The 27641-nt window shown below is 51.8% G+C and overlaps 3 protein-coding genes across 24 annotated transcripts in view; 1 reads left to right on the forward strand and 2 right to left on the reverse strand.

The window, feature by feature from the left end:
- Positions 1-1038: 1038 nt before the first annotated feature.
- ZSWIM8 (zinc finger SWIM-type containing 8) lies at positions 1039-16214 on the forward strand. 3 transcript variants are annotated; one of them, XM_037055932.1, is made up of 26 exons: positions 1039-1546; positions 3600-3753; positions 3980-4074; positions 4250-4422; positions 4600-4707; positions 4817-4898; positions 5030-5150; positions 5555-5756; positions 5898-6073; positions 6353-7346; positions 7989-8120; positions 8257-8436; positions 8528-8711; positions 8935-9033; positions 9906-10030; positions 10684-10924; positions 11022-11180; positions 11276-11504; positions 11678-11967; positions 12130-12353; positions 13727-14215; positions 14450-14633; positions 14731-14907; positions 15073-15192; positions 15510-15620; positions 15752-16214. In XM_037055932.1, the coding sequence occupies exons 1-26, from the start codon at positions 1339-1341 to the stop codon at positions 16120-16122; spliced, it is 5628 nt and encodes a 1875-aa protein (XP_036911827.1). In that variant the 5' UTR covers positions 1039-1338; the 3' UTR covers positions 16123-16214. The 3 variants fall into 3 exon arrangements, with proteins under 3 accessions (XP_036911827.1, XP_036911828.1, XP_036911829.1); XM_037055933.1 differs by having other exon boundaries at positions 1040-1546; positions 15442-15620; positions 15752-16055; XM_037055934.1 differs by having other exon boundaries at positions 1041-1546; positions 14450-14609; positions 15442-15620; positions 15752-16055.
- A 132-nt stretch (positions 16215-16346) lies between these two features.
- NDST2 (N-deacetylase and N-sulfotransferase 2) lies at positions 16347-24901 on the reverse strand. 3 transcript variants are annotated; one of them, XM_037055936.1, is made up of 16 exons: positions 24541-24901; positions 23873-23880; positions 22349-22391; positions 20919-22264; positions 20657-20744; positions 20193-20347; positions 19836-20021; positions 19450-19578; positions 19137-19319; positions 18948-19044; positions 18267-18390; positions 17965-18139; positions 17595-17765; positions 17381-17490; positions 17080-17182; positions 16347-16982 (listed from the first exon to the last, which is right to left on the reverse strand). In XM_037055936.1, the coding sequence occupies exons 4-16, from the start codon at positions 21921-21923 to the stop codon at positions 16857-16859; spliced, it is 2652 nt and encodes an 883-aa protein (XP_036911831.1). In that variant the 5' UTR covers positions 21924-22264; positions 22349-22391; positions 23873-23880; positions 24541-24901; the 3' UTR covers positions 16347-16856. The 3 variants fall into 3 exon arrangements, with proteins under 3 accessions (XP_036911831.1, XP_036911832.1, XP_036911830.1); XM_037055937.1 differs by lacking the exon at positions 23873-23880 and having other exon boundaries at positions 20919-22260; XM_037055935.1 differs by lacking the exon at positions 23873-23880.
- A 373-nt stretch (positions 24902-25274) lies between these two features.
- The window catches only part of CAMK2G (calcium/calmodulin dependent protein kinase II gamma), a 56988-nt gene continuing 54621 nt past the window's right edge, over positions 25275-27641 (reverse strand). For all 18 annotated transcript variants that reach the window (XM_037055942.1, XM_037055956.1, XM_037055943.1 and 15 more), the window contains one exon: positions 25275-27275. Coding sequence is in view for 1 of the 18 variants with exons in the window: in XM_037055956.1 (XP_036911851.1) it covers positions 27214-27275 (62 nt within the window). In the remaining 17 variants the exon portion in view is untranslated. The remainder of the gene's footprint in view (positions 27276-27641) is intronic.

The following is a 27641-nucleotide window of genomic DNA, read 5'->3' on the forward strand; positions in this document are numbered from 1 at the left end:
TCTTTGTCTCCCTGATCCTCCACAAGTACTTCTTCCTGTAGTCTTTGTACTCCACAGGTAGAGCCCTGAGCAATCGTCTAGTTCTGCAAGCTGAGGCCTTCAGTTACAGGAAGAAGTTCAGTGGTTAAGCACTTTGGACTAGACTTAGGAGTTCTTAACCAAACATCAGTAGACACCCAGCAAGAGATCTATGATCATGGATGGGAAAAAATTTTTATCTTTAACCGCAACTGATTTAGCATTTCAGTTAGGACTGTGGGAAATAAACCACAGTACCATTAGAAATACCAATATGAAATCACGGTAATTTCATGTCATTACAGTTTGTTACAGGTACTTCAGTATCATTTATGCTCATCACTAGCTTCAAAATTTATTACACTTGCTGCCGGATCTTATGTAATGTTTAAATAAATGTTACTGTGTTACAAATTTATTAATATTTTGGTAATTGTATTTCAACATAGTTGATTTCCTTTATAATTCTCATAACTTTATTTTGTACACTTATAAACAACCCAAGAAGGGGATCCAGAGACTTCAACAGGCTGCCAAAGAGTCGGTGGCACACAGAAAGGCTAAGAACCCCTAGACCTAGAGGCACCACTGACAAAAAGTACAACCATTTCCTGAAATCAAACGCCCCAGTTGGACTTCCCCTATAAAGTCTTCTGGAATGCAGGCGTCTGGACTACAATTCCCAGAAGGTGAAGAAGCCCGAGTCCTATCCCGAATTAGGACAATAACTATCCAATGGTTCCTGTGTTGTGGCTTGACAGCCTACGATTCCCGGCGTGCCTGGCGAACGTTTATTCCTTGGGGACATTGGATGCCAGGTTATTGCTGGGATCCGTAGTCGTTTTGTTTACTTTTGGGGGTTGGCTTCCTTTTTATTGTATCTGAGGGTGGGTTCAAAGGGAAAAAAACGCAGGAAATGCAGCAATTAAACACACAGGGCTCCTACATCGGTGCCTACTAGGTCCGTCCCCTAGCGCGCGAGGGCGGAAGCGGTGGTGGCCGGCGCGGCCGGAAGTTCAGATCAGCTGATGGGGGAGGCGGTGCCGCAGATACCGAGAGGCCCCGGCTGCCGAGCGCTTCGTCCGGGCCCTGGGTCTCAGAGACTCGCTGTGATCCCCGCTCGCACCTCGCAGTTCGGCGAGGCCCAGTCCCGTATCTCTCCCAGGCCTGAGATCCTCGCCCGGCACGGCCGCCCTGAGCGCCCCGGCCACCCCCAGCCCCGGCTCGCCCCTCAGGCCCCGGGCCTCCCCTCAGTCCCCGGCCGGCGGCCCAGGCCCCGGATCCGCGGGGGGAGACCCGGCCCCGGGGGGTGCGGGCCCTATGGAGCTGATGTTCGCGGAGTGGGAAGACGGAGAGCGCTTCTCATTCGAGGATTCGGACCGCTTTGAGGAGGATTCGCTATGTTCCTTCATCTCCGAGGCCGAGAGCCTCTGCCAGAACTGGCGGGGATGGCGCAAACAGTCAGTGGGGCCCAATTCCCCCACCAGCGGCGGTGGCGGAGGTGGCAGTGGCGGTACCAGAATGCGAGGTGACGGAGAGCTGGGGGTTGGGGGGAGGAGCGCGAGCAGGCCCTGCTCCGGCCTTGCTCGAGAGCTGTTCCTGCTCGGAAGGTGTCCTGGACCACGAGCTGTATCAAGCTTTGAACGGACTTCAGGATTCCAGGATTCGCTTCTCTAGTCTTTCTGGGGTGGCTTCTCCACACCAGCCTGTGTGTGTGTGCTTGTGGGTTAGTGTGAGTAATTTGGGATGATGGCTGGGAAATCCTGGGTTGAACAGGATTATTAGCGGCAGAAAGATCTTTTGTTGTGCGTTTGCCTTAGAGATGGGTAAGAAAGAATATCTTCTAGGACTTGGGAATACTTAACCGAGTTCAGCCTGAGGCAAGCCAGAAAGTAGAGAAGAATGTGGGTAGGGGGTGGACTGTGAAGAAGTGACCATTTGAGGTGTGTCACCCCATTGCAAAGTGCACTGGGTCCTTCTTGATTCAGGGTGATGATCTCTGATCCCAGTTGCACCAGGAAGGGATTCCACTAAGAAAAAAGTGGAGGTGAACTGATCTGTGAAGGAGATTCCATAGTTCCACAGTGTAGGTCAGAGGTTTGGTTTCTGGCCATGTTGAACATCCGTCAGAAGTTAAGGCTGGAGCCACTGGATCGACAACCTTAGATTTCCATCATCCGGGCCCTGGGGGAAGGTTGTGAGTAATTGTCTCTGGAGTCTCTTTATGAGCACTCTTCCTGGTTTTCACTGTGAACTTCTTTCATCCTTGGGTGTTTCGGTGAATTAACCAGTAGGTGCTGTAAAGAATTTTGCTTTAAAGAGGATGGAGAGGAGAGTGACAAGAGAAGCTCGGTAGGCTCAGGACTCACCAAATCCTCTCCCTGCCTTCCTCATGGCACAGTTTTTCGCCTGGGTCTCAGTGGAAGCTGACTTTTTCAGCAGTTGAGGGGTTTGGTTTGTATGTCCAAACTGCCCTGCAGAGATTTCTAGCACTCCTTTGGGACAGAGAGAAATGTACATGTGTTACTTTTTAGGAGTGGCAGTCTTCAGCTTTGGCTGGAGAGAGAGCACAGCACACACACACAGGTCATAGCTTCATGTGGGTCTTCTATGGCTTCTCTGCTTCTTTCATATTTGCTGTGGGTGGCCTGGAGGCTTAGAGCTCCCTCGCTTTGAGGGAAGTATGAAGTCATGGTGGTGAAGGTTTTTAACCACTGATATCTTCCTGAATAGGTTAGAATCTAGGAAAACATGCCATTACCCTGACCCCTCTCCTGTCCAGGGCTACCCTCAATTTCCTATTTGTAAAATAAGGAGATGAACATTAAAAAAAAAAAGGAAAAAAGATTCCTTTTAGTGCCATGATTTTATATCTGTTTTCTAATCCGACTAGCAGTTCGGTGAGGTATGTAATCTGTTGTGTTTCACTGCTTTTTGATTAAAACAGTGGGAAACCTTGAGTGGTAACTCCATCCTACTCCAGGTGATTCCAGGAGTACCAGCTCTCTTCCCTTGGGACAGCCGATCTCCCTCCCACAGGGCTCCTGTTGTGGGAAGTTGGGGTTCAGGTGTGCCAAAGGAAGTACAGCCTCTCTTGTTTTGGAGGTCCCTCCTTTGGGGCTATGGTCTGTCTTCCCTCCTTAAACAGAAGTCTGGAGTCATCTGGAGAAAAAGGGATAGTAAAAAAGCATTTAAAGAAAAGCATGTCAGAGGAGAGATGTTAACAATGTAATACGAATCTAAAGTGGTAGAGATGTGGGAAATTAGATGCTGAGGCTTGTGAAATGTCTTACTTGCTAGGGTCCTGAACAACACTCCTGTTTGACCAGGAGTTTCTGGGATATCCCTGATATCTTCTGTTTTGGACTTAGGTAGCAGGCTGTGGGCTGAGGTTGTTTAGCTCCCTTGCCCCCGATAGAGTTTTAAGGGTTAGTAGTGTGTCCTGACAGGAGGGTCCTTTGGTTTTTCATCCAGATCTCCCCTTTCATAGTGAAGATGGGGCCCAAGATGTGGCACTGGCATTGGTGCCAAGTAATCATTTCTTTTTTCATTTCTCCTCCCCTCAACCTTTGTCACCAAAGATGGACTAGTGATCCCATTGGTGGAGCTGTCAGCAAAGCAGGTGGCATTTCATATTCCATTTGAAGTGGTGGAGAAAGTTTACCCCCCAGTGCCTGAGCAGCTACAGCTCCGAATTGCTTTTTGGAGTTTCCCTGAGAATGAAGAGGATATTCGGTGAGGCTAAAGGACTGATGGTGGGGAGCGGGGTCCTTATATTTCACACAGTGTGCTGGGCTTTCCACAGGACAAAGGGGATACTGTATTTGGGGCTGTGGTAAGAAGACAAAGGGAGGAGGGAGTGACACTGGGGAGAGAGCACCCAGGGTATTGTGGTCTTTGACAGGGTCTGTAGAGGTCATTTGCTGAGTTGGGGCTCTATCTTCCTCTTCTTCACTCCCAGGCTGTATTCATGCCTGGCCAATGGCAGTGCAGATGAGTTCCAGCGAGGGGACCAGCTGTTCCGCATGAGGGCTGTGAAGGACCCACTGCAGATAGGTAAGAGTCCCACTGTGTCCTGTGGCACTTGTGCTCCTCCCATCCCACGTGTTATGAATTAAGGACTTACTGCAAGAAGCTGGAGCAGGTTGTCTGAATAACTGCAGGACTAGAGTTGGGGGCAGAGATGTGTATCTTAATGGCTCTTTCTGACCATACCCATGTTTCTTCCCAGGGTTCCATCTGAGTGCTACAGTGGTGCCACCTCAGATGGTTCCCCCAAAAGGGGCCTACAACGTGGCTGTGATGTTTGACCGCTGCCGGGTCACTTCCTGCAGCTGCACCTGTGGGGCTGGGGCCAAATGGTGCACCCATGTCGTGGCACTCTGTCTCTTCCGAATCCACAACGTGAGGCCCTCCCAATTTATCCTGGCCCTATCCTACGCTCCATCCCCCTCTTCTCTGCTGCATGCTTGGCCACCATGTGAGCCCCCTCGCCTCCCCTACTCAGACTCTCTAGTCCCAGGTTCAGCACCAGCAAGCCTTTCTCAGATTGTTCTGTTTCTCTGTCTGTCCCCCTACAAGGCTTCTGCAGTCTGTCTGCGGGCCCCAGTCTCAGAGTCCCTGTCTCGGCTACAGAGGGACCAGTTGCAGAAGTTTGCACAGTACCTCATCAGTGAGCTCCCTCAGCAGGTGAGTGAGGTCAGCACATGCTGCTCCAGCTAGCTCCCTGGACAATCAGCCTTCCTATTAGGCCCAGGCTTCCTTGGGTCACCTATGCTTTTGTTACTTTCCCCCTCAGATCCTACCCACAGCCCAGCGTCTCCTGGATGAACTCCTGTCCTCCCAGTCAACAGCCATCAATACAGTGTGTGGAGCCCCAGGTGAGTATGGTGAGAAAGGGCAGTAAGAAGATAGAGAGCTGGTAGTGCAGAGCACCAGTTACTAAAGGCTTGCTGTTGTCAGGCAAATCCAGGTCCCTGTCTGTAGGTGACTAATTGCCTGTCACTCCCAGACCCCACAGCAGGGCCCTCGGCCTCTGACCAGAGTACTTGGTATTTGGATGAATCTACACTTACTGATAACATCAAGAAGACACTGCACAAATTCTGCGGCCCCTCCCCTGTGGTCTTCAGGTAAATTGGATCTGTTCATCCTTGTGTCTGGTGGAAAGGGAGCATCCCTCAGGCTGTTGATGGATCCTTTGTTCTGTTAATGCTTTGCGCCTCCCACCTTTTGTTCTCTGTACTGGCACAGCACCTGGCACATCGAAGATGTCACTAATAATCCGGTGGATGATTGTAGGTTTATATAGTCACAGAGTGGTCCTTTCTTAGCTAGGCAGAGCAGAAGTTATTTTTCTTCCTTTGAGAGGTTGGGAGACTGAGGCAGAGAGAGATTTAGAAATCCTTGTCATGGACATCCTTTATTCCACATACTGTGTATTTTGGGTTAGTGTTCCTTTTGTGTCAAAGCCCTTTCATCTGCTTTATTCAGTCCCATCTTAGGGTCATCATTTTCCACTCCACTACTTTCACAGTGATGTGAACTCCATGTATCTGTCTTCCACGGAGCCTCCGGCTGCAGCCGAATGGGCATGTCTGCTGCGCCCTCTGAGGGGCCGCGAGCCAGAAGGTGTCTGGAATCTGCTTAGCATCGTGCGGGAGATGTTCAAACGGAGGGACAGCAATGCTGCCCCCTTGTTGGAAATCCTCACTGACCAGTGCCTCACTTATGAACAGGTAACTCCCAGAGTTGGATAGCCCTGTAATGATTCATTTTCTCCTTCCCTTAACCTCATTCCCTTCAGGCAGACAGACACGGTGGAGGGCTACTCTTTCTCCAAGCTCTTTGGTGTATCTTAGAGCTCTCTTTGTTTCCAGATAACAGGTTGGTGGTATAGCGTGCGCACCTCGGCGTCACACAGCAGCGCCAGTGGGCACACGGGTCGTAGCAATGGGCAGTCAGAGGTGGCGGCCCATGCCTGTGCCAGCATGTGTGACGAGATGGTCACACTGTGGAGGTTGGCTGTGCTGGACCCTGCACTCAGCCCCCAGCGGTGAGTCTCCTCCTTCGCTCACTACAGCCTACACAGACCAAGCCTCATCTCCTTGTCCACATACAGAAGTACCATTCTTCTAGTCCTAGGGAAGTGGGAGGTGCTGTGCATTTGGGTTACTCAGTGACTTACAAGTCCTTTTAGTGAGAGGCTGGCTTAAGTTCTTCCCTGGGTCCTTCCCTGTGCCCCGCTTGGGGGGTGTATGTCTCCTCCACTCCCTTCATCCCTTCTCAGTACAGAGTGTAGTCCCCCAGCAGCCTCGCCCCTTTGTTTCCACAGCCGCAGGGAACTGTGTGTACAGCTCCGCCAGTGGCAGCTGAAGGTGATTGAGAATGTGAAGCGGGGGCAGCACAAGAAGACCCTGGACCGGCTCTTCCCCGGCTTCCGGCCAGCAGTAGAGGCCTGCTACTTCAACTGGGAAGAGGCTTACCCACTTCCTGGTGTCACCTACAGTGGCACTGACCGGAAGCTGGCACTGTGCTGGGCCCGAGCCCTGCCCCCTCGGCCTGGTACCTCCAGATCTGGGGGCCTGGAGGAATCCCGGGAGCGGCCTCGCCCTCTTCCTACTGAGCCAGCTGTGCGGCCCAAGGAGCTTGGGGCTAAGCGCAAGGGGTTGGGTGAGGGGATCCCTTCATCACAGAGGGGTCCCCGCCGCCTCTCAGCTGAGGGGGGAGATAAGGCTCTGCATAAGATGGGTCCAGGTGGGGGCAAAGCCAAGGCACTGGGTGGGGCTGGCAGTGGGGGCAAGGGCTCAGCAGGCAGTGGTGGGAGCAAGCGACGACTGAGCAGTGAAGACAGCTCCCTGGAGCCAGATCTGGCTGAGATGAGCCTGGATGACAGCAGCCTGGTCCTGGGTGCAGAGGCCAGCACCTTTGGTGGATTCCCTGAAAGCCCGCCACCCTGCTCTTTCTCTGGTGGCTCCCGAGGCCCTTCTACCTTCCTTCCTGAACCCCCAGATACTTACGAAGAAGATGGTGGTGTGTACTTCTCAGAAGGACCTGAACCCCCCACAGCCTCTACTGCCCCCCCTGGCCTACCTGGGGAAGTCTGTAGCCGGGACGACCTCCCTTCCACGGATGAGAGTGGCAGTGGGCTCCCCAAAACCAAAGAGGCAACCACTACAGTTGAAGAGGAGGACGATGACTACCAGGCATATTATTTGAATGCCCAGGACGGGGCTGGGGGCGAGGAAGAGAAGGCCGAGGGTGGGGCTGGGGAGGAGCACGACCTGTTTGCTGGACTGAAGCCACTGGAACAGGAGAGCCGCATGGAGGTGAGAGGACTGTGTCCCTTAGCCACAGCTGGCCATCGCATGACTGTTAGAACCCTATAGCAGGTTACTAACTGGCCTTGCCTAAAGTCCATTCTTTACTGCTTTCATATTAGTTTTCCTGAAATGTCTGATTGTGTCTCTGCTGCTTAAAACTTCTGTGGTTTCCCATTGCCCTTCGTTTACAAAATGAAAGTCCTTGGCATGATCTTTGCATGCTTCTCCAGCTGCATCTAGCTACTCAGTCCTTTACACTTCAGTCATTTGAACCATTCTTGTAGTTTGCCACGTTCTCTTGCTTCTGTGCTTTTGTATAGATTGGGATTTCTGCTTGGAATGTTCTTCCCTCACCTTGCTTGGTTAGCTTCTGTCCCTCTTTAGGTCTCAAGAGATCTTAGAGATCACTTCCTCTAGGTGTCTTCCCTGAGTCTACCCCTCTGTCCCAAGTCCCAGTGACCTTTCCTAGTAGTTGGCTTCAAACTGGTTTGTTTCTGTAACCAGATGAGTTCCTGTGGTATATCCAGGACCAGTATAGGGCCTAGCATATAATAAGTGCTTACAGGATGTTTGCTGTATGAGTGAGTATGGTGTCCTGTCCTTGAAAGTTGGGGCTTCAACCTGTCTGTTGCCATCGCCTCTCTCCAGGTGTTATTTGCCTGTGCCGAGGCCTTGCATGCGCATGGCTACAGCAGTGAGGCCTGCCGCCTCACCGTGGAGCTTGCCCAAGACCTGCTAGCCAACCCACCTGACCTCAAGGTAGAGCCGCCCCCTGCCAAGGTGAGAGAGACCCCCTTCTCCAACTCTCCCCATTCATTCCTAATCCTCTCCCATGCCCAATCACAAGTGAGAGCCTCCTCCTTCCACCAAGGTGAGCCAGACTCATCTGCCTGCCTCCTTGTGCTTCTCTGTTTAGGGCAAGAAGAACAAGGTATCTACGAGCCGTCAGACCTGGGTAGCTACGAACACCCTGACCAAGGCAGCCTTCCTGTTGACAGTGCTCAGTGAGCGCCCAGAGCACCACAACCTGGCTTTTCGAGTTGGAATGTTTGCCTTGGAGCTACAGCGGCCCCCAGCTTCTACCAAGGCCTTGGAGGTCAGGCTCTGTCTGAGGCTTATACTATAATCTCCTCAGAGCCTTACATCTTGATCTGCATTGAGGTATGAGGTCATTTCTGTGCCCTCAGGTGAAGCTTGCATACCAGGAGTCTGAGGTGGCTGCCTTGCTCAAGAAGATTCCTTTGGGTCCAAGTGAGATGAGTACCATGCGGTGCAGGGCAGAGGAGCTTCGGGAGGGGACCCTCTGTGACTATCGGCCTGTTTTGCCTCTCATGTTGGCCAGTTTCATCTTTGATGTTCTCTGTGCTCCAGGTATGGTGCCTGACTCTGTAGCAAGTGGGGGACTCTGAGGCAGGGGTAGCTTTCTTTAAGGAAAAACCAAGAGTCCCAAGGCTCTGAATTGCCTAGGACCCATCTGGCAGTTTCCTGGGAGGGTCTGGAATGATGAGGGGATGATGAGGGGCTCAGGTTTCCTCCCTTTCATTTTCTTCCCATGATACTTCTATGTGCTTGACTTACTCCAACTTTCATTCAGTGGTTTCTCCCACGGGTTCCCGGCCCCCAAGTCGCAACTGGAACAACGAGATGCCTGGGGATGAGGAGCTTGGATTCGAGGCAGCAGTTGCTGCCTTAGGTGAGTATGTCATTACCTTGAGCATATCTGAGCTACCCTGGCCCAGACTATGAAGGGCATGAGATGTGGGCCTTGTTCTGAAGGGGCTCTGTAGTCATGGGGAAGCCAGGATGGACATGTGTGTTTCAAGTGAGACACTTAAGAATTTAGGGCAGAAATGTGTGCTGTGTTGCCCTGGCTGGTGTGGCGCAGCTGCTTGGAATATTGTCCCCATAACTGAAAAGTTGCGAGTTCAGTTCCCAGTCAAGGTACATGCTTGGGTTGCATGTGGGTTTAATTCCTGGTCTGGGGATAGGTGGGTGCCGCCCCCAGTCTGGGCATGTATAAGTCCCTGGTCCCAATGTCTACAATCCCTGGTCCTTAGTATGTATGGAGAGCAACCAATCAATGTTTTTCTCCTGCATCAATGTTTCTCCCTCCCTTTCTCTCTAAAAGCAATGAAAAAAATGTTCTTCAGTGAGGATTTTAATAAAAGGTTGCTATAGGTTCCCAGGGTTGTAAAGTCAGTGAAACAAAAATCTAGGGAAAGGCCTCAGGGAGCGGGTAGAATATGGAATGTGGTTTAAAAGGTCAGTTAAGTTCTGTGGGGGGGTGGGGGTGGGGGGTGGACAAAATACCATAAATCAAGATATAGAGGTCGTCAAGTGTTCGTGAGGTTGAGGACCCCAACTTCCCTAAAGTGTTGGATATGCTCTACCTTCCTGGGTATACAGCTCAGCTTGGCTGGGTATGGGGACCTTGCACGGGGAATGTGTGTTGGACCAGGAGAACTCCTTACCTTACATGCTGGTGGCTGAGGAGCCCTGGCCTGTTTACCTCTGCTGTTTTGGGAGTTATGGTGATTCTCAATTCCCATGAGCCCCTCCTCGCAGGCATGAAGACAACTGTGAGCGAGGCAGAGCATCCCCTCCTATGTGAAGGTACCCGTCGGGAGAAGGGTGACCTGGCATTGGCACTGATGATCACTTACAAGGATGATCAGGCCAAGCTCAAAAAGGTAAGGGACTGAGGTACTGGGATTTTGAGAGGGGAAGAGAGCAGGCTCCACCATCTTTCCCAGGGGGTTCCAATACAACGAGAAAAGAACTGTTCTGTCCATAGGAGATAAGTGGGGAATCTTGGGGACACCTCATAGAGAACAAGAGAGACTAGTGGTTCTTACAGGAGTGCTTGGGCAGAGAGTGGAAGAAGAGAAGCAGAGGACATAAAGTTGGTCATTCATTAACTTAAGTGTTATAGAGGATACCAAGATATTAAGACTGCCTCTGTCTTCTAGGACAGCAGTTTTTAACCAGTGTGTTGCAAGAATTTTTAAAATGTGCAATGCTTATTTAGTCAGGGGCACTGACCTCTTTTCCCTTAGATTGTCAAATTAAAAAATGACAACAGCCAAGACAAGCTACCTGGTGTGAATATATGAAAATTATACTTTTTTGTTACAGGGGCAAAAAAATATATATTTCGGTGTGCTGCAGAATTTTAGTAATTAGTTTGTGTGCCATGAAATGAAAAAGGCTGAAAATTGCTGTTCTAGGTGGTTTTCCTATTGTTACAACTTGGGGAGGTGGTGTTAAGCTGTTTCAAGGAGACAGGAAAGTAGTAGAAGTCAGAAGATAAAGGGCATCCTGTCGTCACTTCTCTGTCCTCCAGATCTTAGACAAACTTTTGGACCGAGAGAGCCAGACGCATAAGCCACAGACCCTGAGTTCGTTCTACTCGTCCAGCCGCCCAGCCACAGCCAGCCAGAGGTCTCCTTCAAAGCATGGGGGTCCATCTGCCCCCGGGGCCCTCCAACCACTGACCTCAGGCTCTGCAGGGTCTGCTCAGCCAGGGAATGTGGCCGGGGCTGGGCCAGGCCCCACTGAGGGCTTCACAGAGAAGAATGTGCCTGGTGAGGTGGGGGCACTGGGCAGGGGGATGAGTGGTGTGGAACCACGTTGGGGTCCCCTTTCCTGGGTTAATCCCAATGTCCTATTTTCCCCACCTAGAGAGTTCCCCACATTCCCCCTGTGAGGGTCTCCCATCTGAGGCGGCTTTGACCCCAAGGCTGGAAGGGAAGGTTCCCAGCCGTCTGGCACTTGGCAGTCGTGGAGGCTATAATGGACGGGGCTGGGGCTCCCCAGGGCGGCCTAAAAAGAAGCACACAGGTATGACAACCCAGGGGGGGTGACTTGGTGGGGAGGATATTCCTGGAGTCTGACTTCTGGAACTTCTGAGACTGACTTGTCTTTTGGGGGGTTAGGCATGGCCAGCATTGACAGCAGTGCCCCTGAAACAACATCGGATAGCTCCCCCACCTTAAGCCGGAGGCCACTTCGAGGGGGCTGGGCCCCCACCTCTTGGGGTCGAGGACAGGACAGTGACAGCATTAGCAGCTCATCCTCAGATTCCCTGGGCTCCTCATCTTCCAGTGGAAGTCGCCGGGCCAGTGCCAGTGGAGGGGCCCGAGCAAAGACAGTTGAAGTTGGCAGGTCAGTGGGAAGAAATACTTATCTCTGATCTGGCCTGCCCTCAGAGCCGCATTCCTAGTATAATCCAAATATTGTCCTCGCAACATCCTCATTTACCCTGATCTTTCCCAACCTACCTGGACACCCATTTCAGAGAAACCCCAATCCCCGTCTCTACCCCATTGCCCCTTCAGGTACAAGGGCCGCCGTCCCGAGAGTCATGCTCCCCATGTACCCAATCAGCCATCAGAGGCAGCTGCACACTTCTACTTCGAGCTGGCGAAGACGGTGCTGATCAAGGCAGGGGGCAACAGCAGCACTTCCATTTTCACACACCCATCTTCCTCAGGGGGCCACCAGGGTCCTCACCGCAACCTGCACCTTTGCGCCTTCGAGATTGGGCTTTATGCCCTTGGCCTGCACAACTTTGTTTCTCCCAACTGGCTCTCACGTACCTATTCTTCCCACGTTTCCTGGATTACAGGTAAATCCAATGTTTTGATTTGGGTACAGGAAGGGGATTAATTGATGAAGACAAGAGTTTTATCTCTTTAGAGTTACTGATCCAATAGGAGAGACGCCAATTTCCACTCCCCAGTGGAAATGGTGCTCATGCTGACACAGCCTTTTTTCTCCTTTCCTCAAGGCCAGGCAATGGAGATTGGCAGTGCAGCACTGACTATACTGGTAGAATGCTGGGATGGACACCTGACGCCTCCTGAGGTTGCATCCCTGGCTGACAGGGCATCACGAGCACGAGACTCCAATATGGTGAGGGCAGCTGCGGAGCTAGCCCTAAGCTGCCTGCCTCACGCCCATGCGTTGAACCCCAATGAGATCCAGAGGGCCCTGGTCCAGTGCAAGGAGCAGGTATTTTTACAGGAAATCTGGGGACCTGCTCTGGGGCATCTGGGCAAGGAGTTTGGGCATGGGGAAAGCTAATGGCCCACCTCTTGATTTCCATATCCTGGAATTCACAAATTAGCCAGTTTGTCCTCAGTGGTGACACTTGGTGTAGTGTAGTGGAGCTTTGTCCAGCAGAACCCCCCCACCCCCGCCCGTCATGGATGAGAAGAATTCTACCAAGGCACTATCTGCTTGGGGAGGAAAGGTGGCCAATCTCTCAAAGGAGAAGGGCCTTGAGCCTGTTCCTCAGTGGGCTTTTATTGGGTTTAATTTGCATAGGAATACAGGGCATATACGTAACCTTATAAATCATTGTTAGGCAGTAATGATCAAACAGTAGATAATATTAAAAAGAATTATGAGGGTTATTCTGAGTCAGGGTCAGATAGTCAAAGGGCCATGAAGCTTTGGGAAACAAACTCATTTTATGCTTGGACCCTTGTCGTTTAAATTGAGGGCATTCTTAGCAAAACAGGTTTCACGGGATTTTCTGCATTCTTTCTTAGGCCAGATCACCCCAGGGAACCACCCTGTCCAGTACAGGGCTGCACACACCTCCGCATTGTTTTAGGCTTAAGTCAGGTGGGGGATGCGGGCAGCCAAGAGATTAGGAGACTTTTTACAAGTAGATGAGGACTGAAGCTATGACAAAGCCAGGGGGTGAGGGTCCATCACCCCTTTTCTATAGTCAGCCCTAAGTCCTTCCCTGAAGGCCCCTTCAAGACCATGCTTGTCTTAGGTCATCCCTCCCTCAAGGAATCTTACCGGTCATTGGCTGACCAGTCATCTGCCTGGGGCCAAGCAGGGTGAGGTAAAGGAGGCAGAGGCAGCACCCCTGCCAAGGAGATAAGCTTTGTCTCCTTAGTGGCTTATGGTCTCAAGGTCTTTTTACTCAGCCTTAGCCATGGGAGGGTTACAGCTTCTGAAACCAGGTAGGGTGGTTCCCAACAACATACTAATGTTCTTTCGCAGCCATTACTTTTGCCGTACATTTATGAGGTTATAATTGTTCCTATTTCACAAGTAAGGAAATAGAGGCCTTAGTTTAGGCACCAAGATGATCACTACAATGGAATGGCAAAGAAAGGCCTTGGGGACATGATGGAACTTGGGTAGGACCAAGTGGCTAAATTAGTTTGGAACTGGGACTGTAACCAGGGCCTCGACTTCTATGGTCAACAAGTATTTGTGGTGTGTGTGTGAAGCATTTGCTGCTCTGACAGAGCATTGGCCTTCACCTCTGGGGCATCCCTGGGAACCAGCCAACTCTGGAAGAGACGGAATGTTATCCTGAGTAAAGCCCTCCCCCCTTCATCCTCTGTCCTCCTCCCTTCCAGGATAACCTGATGTTGGAGAAGGCCTGTATGGCAGTGGAAGAGGCGGCTAAGGGTGGGGGTGTATACCCCGAAGTGTTGTTTGAGGTTGCACACCAGTGGTTCTGGCTATATGAGCAAACAGCAGGTGGCTCATCCACAGCCCGTGAAGGGGCTACAAGCTGTAGTGCCAGTGGGATCAGGGCAGCTGGGGAGGCTGGGCGGGGGCTGCCTGAGGGCAGGGGGGGCCCAGGGACTGAGCCGGTTACAGTGGCGGCGGCGGCAGTGACAGCAGCAGCCACAGTGGTGCCAGTCATCTCAGTGGGGTCCAGTTTATATCCAGGTCCAGGACTGGGGCATGGTCATTCCCCTGGCCTGCACCCCTATACTGCTCTACAGCCCCACCTGCCCTGCAGCCCTCAATACCTCACCCACCCAGCTCACCCCGCCCACCCCATGCCTCATATGCCCCGGCCTGCCGTCTTCCCTGTGCCCAGCTCCGCATACCCACAGGTGAGACCGGTGTTCTGTTGGGGTGGGTGGGTTGGGCACAAGTTTGTGGGGGATTGGAGTGGGGTACTCTGGGAGAATAAGGTTGTCAGAGCCCTGGATGAGGTGGTGGGAGTCTGGGGAACCCAGCCCAACTAAGAAGAGAAGTGTAGGGATACCCAGTTGTGGGATGAAAGGGGAGAGTTACATCCTACCGTAATTTTGGTATCTTCCTTCTCTTCCTCTTTCTGTCTCTAGGGTGTGCACCCTGCATTCCTGGGGGCTCAGTACCCATACTCAGTGACTCCCCCCTCACTTGCTGCCACTGCTGTGTCTTTCCCTGTCCCTTCCATGGCACCCATCACAGTACATCCCTATCACACAGAGCCAGGGCTTCCGCTGCCCACCAGTGTGGCCTGTGAGTTGTGGGGACAGGGAACAGGTGAATGGAGGGGAGGTACACTGGGCAGGGGAGGGGGGGAGGGAATTCCCTCTGCTCTTCTTTGGGCTGAGTTCCTCACGTGGCTCTCATCTCTCAGTGAGCAGTGTCCATCCAGCATCCACATTTCCAGCCATCCAGGGTGCCTCATTGCCTGCCCTGACCACACAGCCCAGCCCTCTGGTGAGCGGAGGTTTTCCACCACCCGAGGAAGAGACGCACAGTCAGCCTGTCAACCCACACAGCCTACATCACCTGCATGCTGCCTACCGTGTTGGTGAGAGGAGATCCCTTTCTGTACCCCCACCTGCAGTTGTGCCAGAGGCTTTTCAGTGACAGCCACCTCCTATAGTTCTAATTTGTTAACTGTGGGTCAGGTACCAGGTTAGAGTAGAGGCTGGAGAGAATGTACCCACACTGTGTGCCCACTCTTCTCTCCCAGGAATGCTGGCACTGGAGATGCTGGGTCGCCGAGCACATAATGATCACCCCAACAACTTCTCCCGCTCCCCCCCCTACACTGATGATGTCAAATGGTTGCTGGGGCTGGCAGCAAAGCTGGGTAACACCTCCCCTCCCTAGGACCATTGTCCACCCCAACCTGCTTCCCCCACCTTCCTATCCCAGACCTACTTCCTAGCTCTTGCTCAGAGTTGAGGCCTTGGTCGGGTATGTGTGCGTGCGCGGGGGGCGGGGGGCTACCTCAGCTCCTGGGGTGGAGGGAGACTGCCAGGCCAGAGCTGAGAGAAAAGTTGGGTCCCTAGGGCAGAGGTGGCCACCCCCGTCTCATGCCCCTCCCCCTGCCCCCCAGGAGTGAACTACGTGCACCAGTTCTGTGTGGGGGCAGCCAAGGGGGTGCTGAGCCCGTTTGTGCTGCAGGAGATCGTCATGGAGACACTGCAGCGGCTGAGCCCTGCTCATGCCCACAACCACCTGCGTGCCCCGGCCTTCCACCAACTGGTGCAGCGTTGCCAGCAGGCATACATGCAGGTGACAACCCAGGAAACGTGGAGCAGGGTGGAACACCTCCTGGGCAGGCATGGAACAGATCACTCAGCGTGCAAGGGCAGAGGGATCTCGTTCTGTGTTTAGCGGCTCATCCTGCACACATCTTCTTCCAGTACATCCACCACCGCTTGATTCACCTGACCCCTGCCGACTACGACGACTTTGTGAACGCGATCCGCAGTGCCCGCAGCGCCTTCTGCCTGACACCCATGGGCATGATGCAGTTCAACGACATCCTGCAGAACCTCAAGCGCAGCAAACAGACCAAGGAGCTGTGGCAACGGGTCTCACTCGAGATGACCACCTTCTCTCCCTGAATCTGGCCTGCCTAGGGCCCTATACAGGGACACAAGCCTGTGGCTATGGGGGCCTCTCACACAGGGGGAGCTTGGCTGGACAGATCATCCCCACCCAGTTCCCTGGTAGCCCAGACTGGCAGCTGCTCTTGGGCTGTAGCTTGGGGCCAAGATGTCTCAGACCCTAGAAGCCTAGGGTTGGGGGAAATTGCCCCATCTGGGAGGGGGCATTGGGTGGCCTCTGGTATTTATTTGGCATTTATAAATATATAAACTCCTTTTTTACTCTAATCTGCCTGGGCCTTTCCCTTCTTTCCCTCTGTGAGCTTATGAACCTTGAACTGGGACAGGGGAAAAGTCTGATACTTGCTTTATTAGAGCGTTTTTTCATACAGTGAGGTAGACAAAAACAGAAAAATAAGGATGTTTATTTAGGACATTTCTAGCCCACAGCTAGGGCTCATACTCAGCTCTATGAGCCACTGTCGGACCTCATCCGCATTCAATGTGAATGACATTAGGGAGGCCAGGCCACAGGTAGATCCCATTATTCCCACAGTAAGGGGTCCCTCCCACAGCCAGATATAGCTACACTCTGGGGATGAAGAGGTAAATTATTTGATTAATATGTTCCTCTAGACCCTGCCTCTAATTCCTCCCCGCCTTCCAAGACCATGGGTCAAAGGTGGCTAGTACCGTAATGTGGGGTGTGAAAGGAAGCCCCTTTATCAGACCTCAGAGCAATGGGAAAGATGACTTTCCCTTCTCAGCCATTCCAAGTCTGGGGGCCACTGAGGTAGAAGGGGGAGGGGCCAGGCCACTCAAACTCCCCTTGTGGGCTCTGCTCTGGGTTTGCCCCTTAGGGAAATGGGCTTTTTTTTTCTTTTTCTTTTTTTTTTTTGCTGGTATGGAGGCTGGGACATCATCCCAGACTGGAATGCTGCAGTTCTTCCTGAAGCCATGAGGGCATTGGCTGTCCAAGCCGGCTCAGGAGCTTTGACAGCTCCAAGTTGTGGTTCCGGAAAAAATCCATAAGGAAAAGGCGGGACTGATAGGAAAAAAATTAAGGCAGAAACAGTAAGGAGTGGGACACAGAATCAGGTGTTACAGGTGGAGAGTGATAACCTGCCCCAGAATTTACATACCTCAGTGTCCATATCTGGGTACCTCCGACCTTTGCTCTTGCCTAGACAGCGAGTCTTACCACCTCCAAGTCCCTGGCACCAGAATCCCTTACCTTCATCAAACCTGCTCAACAGGAAGAGAACTTTAAGGGGCAGGTAGAAAAGGAATTCGAGCCCCAGAAATGTGCACTACCTCTCCCAGCCCACAGGGACCTATGTTTCTCTTTTAGAGACGGTAAATTCATGTCTCTTTCAGACAGACATGGTCAACCTGCTTCCCATTTTCCCCATGGTCGTCCTCTCCTAGGTCATGCTCTCCCACCTGAGGGTCCGTGTGTAGTTCAGAAAGGGCGTGATACCCAGGAACTTCTGGATGCTCTCCATTGAAGCAGCTGGGTTAGTACGCAGCTCTTCCCCATCCATAATCAGCAACTAGGGACAGGGATGTGGTTACTGCTGTATTTCTTAGAAGCCTCTGGGCTGAAGGAAAGAGGAGGGTAAGGGGGACCCCAGTGAGGGCTATTGGGGGATTGTACCTGTCCAGAGGGGTAGTAAGTCAGCCAGCGTTGAAGATGGGTAGAATAGTAGCCAGGGACAAGACAGCGGTTTTGCAAGGAACGAAGTGCCAGAGGGGCCTGGGAAGAGGCTGAAATCACTTGGTAGAAGGTATAGTTCAGAGCAGTGGGGTCTCCATGTGCTCGCTGGTGCTGAAAAACAGGAAAGGAAGAAAAGAGATTGGCGACCTGACAGAATTATTTGGCCCTACTCCTGGTCTGATAAACAGACAGCACAGGTACCCCTCCCCAAGGCACCAGTTTAATTTCCCTACTCTTACCCTTTTCTGTCTCTCTAGCAGTCACCACCTTGCTCCTTTAAGCCCTAATGTGTCCCTAGCTTCAGGCTCACCTGGTACCAAGAGTAGGCCCTGTCAGCAGGGTTGGTGAGCACAGTGATGATCTTGGCTCGTGGCAGGAGGGCAGCACCCCGCCGAGGTACAACTTCTGAGTCAAAGTAGGTGGCACTTTTTTCAAATAGAAAGTCAGTGCTCGCATTGGAAGGGACAGGGAAAAAGTCCATGTACCTAGGAAGTAGCACAGAAAAGAGGCAAAATTAAGGGGTCAGATGTCTGTGCAGTGGAAGCTGAAATAGGATACCTTAGGGGAAGGAAGTGTTCCTCTGAGAAGCATTCCAAGGGGTCCCAATCTCACCAGTCAATGCCCTTGTGATAATTAGGGCCGTTGAAGAACTGAATTTCCTCAAAGGTGCTTGGGCTAGGGAAGCTGCTGGTCACAGCTGGGTGCAGGCTCAGGAAGAAGTGAATAGCTGTGGTCCCTAAATAGGAAAGAAAGTCCAGCCATTGTGGGAGAGAAGCTAGCTCAACATGAGTTTGAAGGCGGTGAGAAAATAACCACTCTGGGTAGTAAAATCCCCTTTGGCCAAATTTCAGCAAGAGAAGGAAATTCTGAGAGACAACAGGAAAGATTCAAGTAGTCGTTCTCAGCCTTGGTCGCACCAGAATCACTTGTGGTTCTTTTCTTTCTTTCTTTCATTTACTTACTTATTAATTATTGATTTTAAAGAGCGAGAGAAACACTAATTTGTTGTTCCACTTATTGATGCACTCATTGTTTGATTCTTGTATGTGCCGACTGGGGACAGAATCCACACCCTTAGGGTATCAGGATGATACGCCAACAAACTGTGCTACCCAGTCAGGGCCATTTGTGGATCTTTTAAAACAAAAATTTCATAAATGATTCTGATATACAACCAGGGTAATGAATCAGGAGACTGGATTAATGTGGGGTGGGTATAAGAAGGGAGTTCCTTAGCCCAAGAATCCTTTAGGTTTAACGCAGGGCAAGAGAAATGGGCTAAGGACAATTCACCTGTCTTTTGGGGTCCCACAATGAGAAACTTGGGGAGCCGATCACAGGTTTTCTCCTTGGACCAGATATCTTTGTGCCTCTTGTCATCACAGGGATTCTGAAGGCGAAGCCAAGAATCAAATAAGGCCTACTCTTTTCTTCAATGCACACCCTCATTGTGTGTCTGGTTAGCCCAAGTTCTACCCATACCTGCCAAAGGGGGCTTCGCTCTTGAGGGAAGAGTTCAAAGTACTTTCGTGCAAGAGGGACAGGAGGAAGGGTCTGTAGGCGCAGCCGTGTCCAGCACTGGAGAAAGCGCACCAGGCTCTCAAAGGTGTACAGGCCCAGTCGATCATTTCCATAGTTGGACAGATGGGTCATAAATATGCTGATCTGCAAGGGGATGCCTGCATGTCAGAGGTGTAAAGCCTACCCACCTCAGAATCAGGATTGGTAAGCAAAGGTCCCAGCCTGCAAATACTTTGGCTCTACAATATTCTAGCCCTTCCTTTTGGCACCTTACTGGATTAAGCAGCACTGTCAGGAAGAGCTCTCCGCCTCGGATGCTCCGATCTAGTTCATGAGAGCCTCCAGGATATTCATTATAGAAGATTGTATGAGTGAAGAGACCACATGTCTGCCGTGGCAGCACCTGGAGGGAAAAGAAGAAACAGGGATAGATGAGATTTGAAAGGTAAAATGATGGTCCAGAGGCACAGGATTCCCTGGGTTTGTGGAGGATTTGGTCTGCAGTTACAACAAGAAAACTCTTGCTATGTGCATTGTAACTTTTCACTCTCCTACCCTGTTATGTGGATGAACTGGACTGGCAGTTGACAGAACATAGATCAATGAAGGTTGGAGGCTGTCAAAGTGTGGGAGTTCAAGTTTGTATTGGGAGTCCCTTACCATAATACCATTATGAATGAAGCCACGGCGGTAGCGGGCGGGGCGGAGATGGGGATACTCCTCAGTGCTGGTCACCTGGATGCCCCACACAGATTTCCAGGCTTCGTAGAGCTGCGTGTGGACGGGGTACACGCCCGAATGGTGGGGAGCCACAGCATACCCCAGATCCGTGGGAATCCCATGCTCCTGGGAATGGCATAGACTCTCACCAGGACCTGGTGAGGTTTGGGGAATAGAGGGTAAAGGGTGGGGATGCCTCCACAGAAGGAAAAATGGAAAGGGTACCCCATAAGGGGAAGGTTAAAAAGAAACATTATCTCTGGGGAAATGTATGGGGAAGAGATCCAAGGGTCTCACCAAAGCAAACTGTTTGTTGAGCCTCATTTGGTCAGCCAGCACAGAGCGATTGTGGAACAGGTGTGGCTGCATGTGGCTCCACATGTGCGGGAACCACCAGAACTCTTCACGGTGCTTCAGCAGCATGTCGTCCCCTGCATCCTCCTCCTCTGTCCCTATGACCACACACTGACCACTAAACACAGCCAGTTAGCCCCTGTGCCCTCCTCTGTTCTGTAACAACACTGACCACCTTCCATCCCTGGGACAACATCTGCCCATCTAAGACTGCCTATCTGCCTCCTTGCTACCTTACCCTCCAGCCACCCATGCCAACCAAAATTCATATCCACTACTGGCTCCTCACAGCATCCTGACCACAAATCTTGCTCCCTTTCTCTGACTTGTCTACCCAGGAAGATGGGACAGTGAAGAAACAGATCAAACTAAATTGACATTCTGAAGGAGCAGGGGAATAAGCTCACCAGTATGATAGAACTTGCCCGAGAAGCCCAAGTTGAAGGTGAAGTTGGGGACTAAGGTCCTGAGTTTGTTCTGGGTGGTCAACAGAGCCTGGGAAGAGTAGCAGGAACACAAGAAATCAGGAGACAGCAGACTGAGCAGGAGAAAAATGAGTAGTGTTCTTCCTACCTGGAAAGGGCAGAGTATACCTATGGCAAACTCAGAATCAAGGAAGGGAGTCTCACAGGTTAGAGCATGAAACAATTTCTAAGGAAAAAGACTGACCTCAACATCAGCCACCTTCATGCGGGTACCTTCCTTGCCCACAAAGATGTCATCAATGTCTACCAAGATGTAGCGTTCAAGGTCCAGGCAGAGGCGCTTGCCAGTGAGGTACGCAACGGCATCAACAAAAATAAGTTTGTGGAGCCAAAAGGAAAGGCCGTGGCCAAAGAGCACCCGCTGGATGCCATCGTGAAGCCCCAGGTCCTGCACCACAGTGGGAAGCCGCGCCCGGCGAGGTACCAGTCCTGGCACAGGGAGCTCAGCTGACTGAAGGCTGGCAAGAAGCACTGGTTCGTATGTGCTATGATTGGATTGAAAAATGGTCCAGTCATCACCAGGCAATGGCCCAGGCTCTAGGCGGCTGGGGCGTGTGAGATGCAGTAGGGGGGCAGAAGGATTCACTTGGTAGTCCCGGAGCCCCAGGTTTGAGTAAAGAAAAAGAGGAAAGCCCTTGAGCTGGGCACTCAGTAGGCTATGCTCATGGGCTCGGAAAAAGCCAATGATGCCCACACCATACTCCACACAGTAACGGTCTAGCAGTTCCCGACTCCAGGCATCCAGGTTGACATACTTGAGCAGGTTCTCATAAATGACCAAGACATAGCGGCCACGGGTATGATCAGTCAGTGTGGGCATGTCCCCTCGGCCAGGTGCCAGCTCAGTGCTGTAACGAAAACGACTAGACTCTAAGATGGCCACAATCTCCTGCCCCAGCTGTGAGTATGCGCTCTCCACAAACACAAGGACCACAGGTTCGGTTCGAGCTGTCTCTGGAGGTCTGGGAGGCCGAGGTGGGACTGGAGGCTGTACAGGGCCAGGGCCAGCTGCTCCACTACTGCTGCAGTCTCCCAAGGGTAAGGGCAAGGGTTCCTTGGCCTTGGGGCTGGTGGATACGTAGTAAGCCAGGAAGCCCATGGAACCCAGACTGAAAGCGATTAGCAACAGTATGAGGCGATGCAGTTCCAGCTGCCGAGCTGGGCGTACCACCTTCCACAGCTTGAGCATGGCGGGGGAGGGGAGGCAGGGATGGGGACTACCTCAAGGGATGGGAGGTAGGAGTTCTATAGGCTAGGGCTCTCCTGGGAGGGTGGAAGGATAGGAAAATAGGGAAAAGGGATTCCCTTAGGGTCAATTCCCCAAAGAGGTTGAGACAAATTCCCTTAGAATAAGGTAGGGGAGATAGAAAGGGCAACAGGGGGCAACTGGACAGAGTCCATTTTTATCAGGTCACCATGGCCCCCTGGCCCATAGCTTCAGGATGCAAATCCAGTCAGGCTCCACCCTTGGTCCTGTTTGAGCTCCTCACATCAGAGGTCAGCAAAGTTCACAATCTCTATCCTTCCTATCTGTAAGACAGGGAAATTGATAGATTATTTCTCCCTTTGGAACTGTGTCATTAATCCATTACCCTCCTCACCCCATCCTCTTACCTTCTGCTCACAGGATGATTTGTTCTCCAAAAAAAGAAAGTTCCTGTAGAAGAACAACACAATCCAAGTCTCAAACTTTAGCCTCAGAGGTTGTTCCTCTTCTCAGAATACCATCTAAATTCTCCTCCCCGAGTTAAGCTCAAGTTGGAAAAGTATATTCAAGGGCTGGAAAGAACAACTCTCCCATCAATAAGAAGCCAAACAGCCCAGGAAGCTGAAAATGAAAGGAGTTCCCAGCCCATGACCAAGCAGTTGGCCAATAAGCAGGAGATCTGGTCTTCTTGTGGGGAACAAACAGAAAGCCCCAGAAGTCCCATGCTCCAACGAAATATCAGATAAGAGGAAACTCATGAGCCTGTTAATCTTCTTCATCAATCAAACCCAGCACCACAGTATAACAGCATTAACAAACCTACAGTCGGGTGGACACTATGGGTGGGTGGGTGGGTGCAGGGGGAATTCAAGAGGAAAGAAAAAAGGTGGTAGCTAATTATTCTATTAGTTTCCAAACCCAGAAATTGGGGACTGTCTTTTCTATTACTTGTGAAAAGTTATTCATCCTCTGCCTTTCACTTCACCTGTGCCAGTGTCAGGAGAGATGATAAAAATGTAGCCCCTAGTGGGTCACATCACTGGGACCTAACAAAAGCCAGAGAGCTGAGTCCAGAGTCTCTCTCCCCATCCATCCTAGTTCTCCTTCCTAGCTTAGCCTAGGTGGTACTATACTCTCATCCATTAACAGCTCTAGTCCTCAGCTAGCCTGGAGAGACATGGGGGATTGAGTCCTGTTATAAACACAGAGAAAACTGAGTGGGGCTGGGTAAGAGAAGAAATTAAGTCATATTCAACCAATAAGAGAAAGAGAGAAGAGCAGGTCAGTGTGATTGGGAGACAGTTTTAAGGATACCTAATTTTGGAGACTTTTTTTCTTAAATAGATCAACTGCTTCTAGAGGCTTTATGGTAGCTTTCCCCACCTTAGCTACTCTTAGTAAGGCCAGTGTCTGGCAACTCCTCTCAACTCCCAGACATACACATCTCAGGGGTGATTAGGAGAGACAGGGTCTTCCAGGACTGCGAGGGATGATTTAAGAATAGTTCAACTTTGGCCTGGGTAAAACTACCAGTAATTGACATGAAAAAGAGCACGGGAAGAGGATCTAAATGGTGATGGAAGGGAGTGAATCCTAAGAATTAGAGGAAACTCCTTGGAGAAAACACAGTAGGGAGAAGAAATCACTGTGGGGAAGTAGACACTTGGGGCAAATTAAGTATAAGATAGTTAACATTTATTGAGAGTTTAGTCTTTGCCAGACATTCTTCTAAGAGCTTTCCATATATTTAATGGTCACACCAGCCCTAAGAAGTAGATACTATTATTGTCCCCATTTTACATGAGTCATTTGAGGGTCAGAGAAGCTTAATAACTTGCCCAGGATCACACAGCTCAGACAGTGGAGGAACTGGGATTCAAAGTCCGGCCTGTCAAGCTCCATAGCCCGAGCTCTTAACCACTGCATTTTACCTTCACACCTAGAAGAAACAGCGATGTTTAGGGAAGGGATGCTGAGGGAGCCGCTGGGGTAGGGTGTGGTGTGGTCTGATGCGTATGGAAGTAGGAACACGGGGTGAGGGAGGCGCTGTACGTGTGAGCAGCAGTGGGAGGTTTTTGAGGAAGAAACCGAAAGGGTCATCCAGGCCTGGGCTGGAGGACAGCGCTAGTGACAGAGCCTGGGGAAGGCGGGGGTGTGGGCCCCGGCTGGAAGACAAGCAGAAGCTGTGGGAGGAAGGGGTACCGAGCGGAGACACGGACATGGGGGGGCTGGCATATCATCGGGTCACAGATGGAGGGACCTTGCTGGGGAGCATATGGGGTCACAGGTGGATAGGAGGAGAGCACCGGATGTGGAGCATTAAAGGGGAAGAGGCAAGGGGCGCGCTCAGAAGAATCCGGGCTAACGAGGCAGGACTGGGCTGGGAGAACCCGAGGGGAAGAGGAGCCCCGTACAGACCGGTAGAGCTGAGGGAGCGAAGGCACTACGAGGGAAGGGACTCGAGGCGAGGGAAGCGGGCCGCTCGAGGGGCCGCCCGGGACGACCCTGTGGGTGGTTATGGGGATAACAGAGGGAAAGTCTGTGAGGGGAGGAACTGCGGGCGACCGCATGTGGGGTGGTATCCTCAAGGGTGGCTCACCCGGCGGACTGGGCGGCGTCCCGGCTGACCCCGGGCTCCGCCGCGTCCCGGGGCTGCCCCGCTTCCCTGCTTTCGGGGCCTCGGGCCGCGTCGCGGCGGCTCCGCCATCTCCGAGCGAAAGCTCCGCTGCAGCCGGGCCCAACCACCACTGCCACCGGGGGGAGGCGGCACGCGGCCGCTCGAGGTGTCCGCTAGGGTTCCCGCCGCCTCTGGGCTGGGCAATCGCGCGGCCGATGGGCCGGGCACCCGGAGGGCCCTCCACAGCGACCTGCAGAGCTTCAGACTCGGAGACGGCGGGCTCCAAGCCCCACCCGCAGAAGGGAACCCCCTCCTGCCTGCAGCTTGGCACAGTCTGCCGAGCGTCGGGCGCTCGGGCCAACGAGAAGGGGCGGGCCCAGGGTACGGGCTGGTCCACTCAGCCTTACTGTGGGGGAGCCGGCCCGGCCCACCGATAGGTGGAGGGGGGCTGGAAGGGGGCGGGAAGCGGAGGCCCTTGACGCAGGCCCGAGGGCGGAGTGAGACCCCCTAACCCACCAAGGGCCCAACTCCTATCTCTCCACCCCCAACTCGCCTCCAGCCCGGTGAACTGCGTGGGGGCTGATGAGTTTAGGAAATATCATCCCAAAATGGGCCCAAAGGGAGTGGGGGAAGGTACATCTCTCCATCTGAAGCCTTGTAACTCAGGCTGCTAAAATCTAAAATCTAAGCCTTCAACAGCAACAGCAACAACAATGGACGGTTTAAAGGTTATTTTATTAAATATCTTCAGTTCAAGGTTTCATTGTAACAAAGCTATTAAGGGTCTACCAACATTCAGAACAAACACTAACTATTTTTAAATTATTTCTATGTCATCATGCAAAAATTCTGCATCAAATGCCTTCCATTTCCTGTTTAAAAGGTGTTGTTTTTTAAATAGTCTATTGACTATAGATGCTGACATTAGCCCCAGAAGAGTAAGAACGCTAAAAGTGGGGCTGAAGCAGCCATATGAAGCTATGGGTCTTAATGAACTCTAAGACCATTTGTCTTCAAGCCAGCAAAACCAAACCCTGTGGTGAAGGTGTCTGCGTGCTGGTACTGCAGGCTGCAGGGCAGGAAAAGGCCAGGGCCCAGGGGCTGGGGCATGCATGAGGTGCTCGGAGGAGCCTGGCTAAATCCAAGCACCAGCACCTGTGAGTTTGCTCTCTTCTCAGCTGGCTCCAAAGAAAATCTGTAGCTTTGCCTCCTGAAGGTAGTCCAGGCAGCTGGGGTCTACCCACCTTTCCCCCCAAATAGTGCAAATATTTGCGCAGAGAAGTTTGCAGTTGTTTTGGGGAAGCCAAGTTCATGACCAATTGCTCCTCCATTATCTTGTCTGCTATCTGCTTAGAGTATAGACCGTTCCCTCCTGGAATGGAACTCCTTGAGCACAGAGAGGGACAATGAGTGTAAGTAGGAGTCTTGGCTCTGGATACCTCTTTTAGGTTCATGCAGGTGTTGGTGGTGGGGGTGATGCTCATGCAGATTGTCCAGCAGGAAGTCTATACTTCAGTTGGTCAGTAAAGAGATCTCTTAGAGAGGACACCTCTTCTTGCCAAAGCAGTTGGGTCAATCTCAAAAACAGGAAAAGAGATGGACGTGCAGCAAGGGAATAGTAAGAAGGGAGACAGCCATCAGGGCAGCCTGAATGCATAGAGACAACCATCAATTCAATCCCGCTGCCTCACTCCTCCCATCCCACAGGGGCACTTGGCAGAGGGCCCAGGCCCAGATGAGGGTCAGCACGGGACCACCACCATGAAAAGGCAAGACAAAGATGGTCCAAATCAGCACAGAAACAGAACTGCCAACGGCAGCAAAGGGAGCCCTGACCAGGGTCTGGCTCTCTCCTTGCTAAGTTATAAGAAAACAAACACGAAGCAAAGCGCAACCCCTCCCCCTTTCCCTCTGCAGGGATTGGGCCTTAATATCAGGGCCCACGTGCATTGTGCATCCTATAGAAATGGATGAGTAAGTGAGTACATGTCAGACTAACACGAGGCTTTTCATCGGCTTCGTAGCGGACACACTTCTGCAGCACCAATTCTCTTCCCGTCTATGCTAAATGAAACAGTACAGCAACATCCGGGCCCTTAGTCCTGAGGCCACAGCTTCTCAGTTTCCTCCACAGAAGGCTGGGAGCTCTGCGTTTTCTCCCAAGTGGGTCTGATGGCCACGATGTTCTCATCAGCCTCATTCTAGGTGCCTATGTAAATTCTGAAGAAGTCCATTCCTAGATCTGGGGCAGGCAGGCCACCTCTGGGGCTGCAATCACATCACGGCCCCCAAAGTTTTGTCAGAGTTCTTGCCTGGTCTCCTAAGTCCATGGAGGCCAGAGGCCAAGCTCACCTCTTCAGGGCTGGTGAGTGAGCCCCGCTGCTCATGCCAGGGTGGTCGTCACACAAACTCCTGCCTTCTTGCCAGCCCAAGGGCTATTGGTGGTTTTAAAACGCATCATGGTATGGATTCCATTTTTTTAAACAATCTTTTTTCTTTTTTTTTTTCCTTAAATGTAAAAAACACCTCAGTACAGCAGAGACAGACACAAAGGGCGGGCGGGAGGGCTGCATGCAGGGGCGTGCATTGGCTGCTGCCGCTTTGTAATTTAATTGTTTTAAACCTCAAACGAACAGGACTGCCGCTCGCTGTCACTCAGGCCCTCCAGAGCCACTGGCTGCAAAGGTTCGACCTCCAGCTGGGATCTCCTAATGCCCCTGTCAAACAGGACAGACATGGTAACAGAACAGAGGACAATAAACACACAGATGAGTTCCAGGGACTTAAACACACTGCACACATGGCCAACTCTGCCTGGAAAGGTGGGGGATGGGGGAGAAGCTAGTATTTAAGTATAACAATGCCTCACATTTGCTGAGTACCTACTAAATGCTTTACTTATAAGTAGCTTATTTAATTCTCAGAACTAATGAGATAGGTACCATTCTTTCCCTCTTTTTGACAGCTAAGAAAACCAAGGCTTCGGGAAAGGAAGAAACTCAATTTGGATTCCTGGAGCTAGATCCAAGTTTGATTTAAGGCCATCACTTGCTATAACCATAGCCTAGCCCTTGCCGTTCCTC

This window comes from Sturnira hondurensis, unplaced genomic scaffold, assembly GCF_014824575.4.
Source record: "Sturnira hondurensis isolate 20B ecotype Veracruz unplaced genomic scaffold, ASM1482457v3 Scaffold0008761, whole genome shotgun sequence".
Classification (NCBI taxonomy): domain Eukaryota; kingdom Metazoa; phylum Chordata; class Mammalia; order Chiroptera; family Phyllostomidae; genus Sturnira; species Sturnira hondurensis.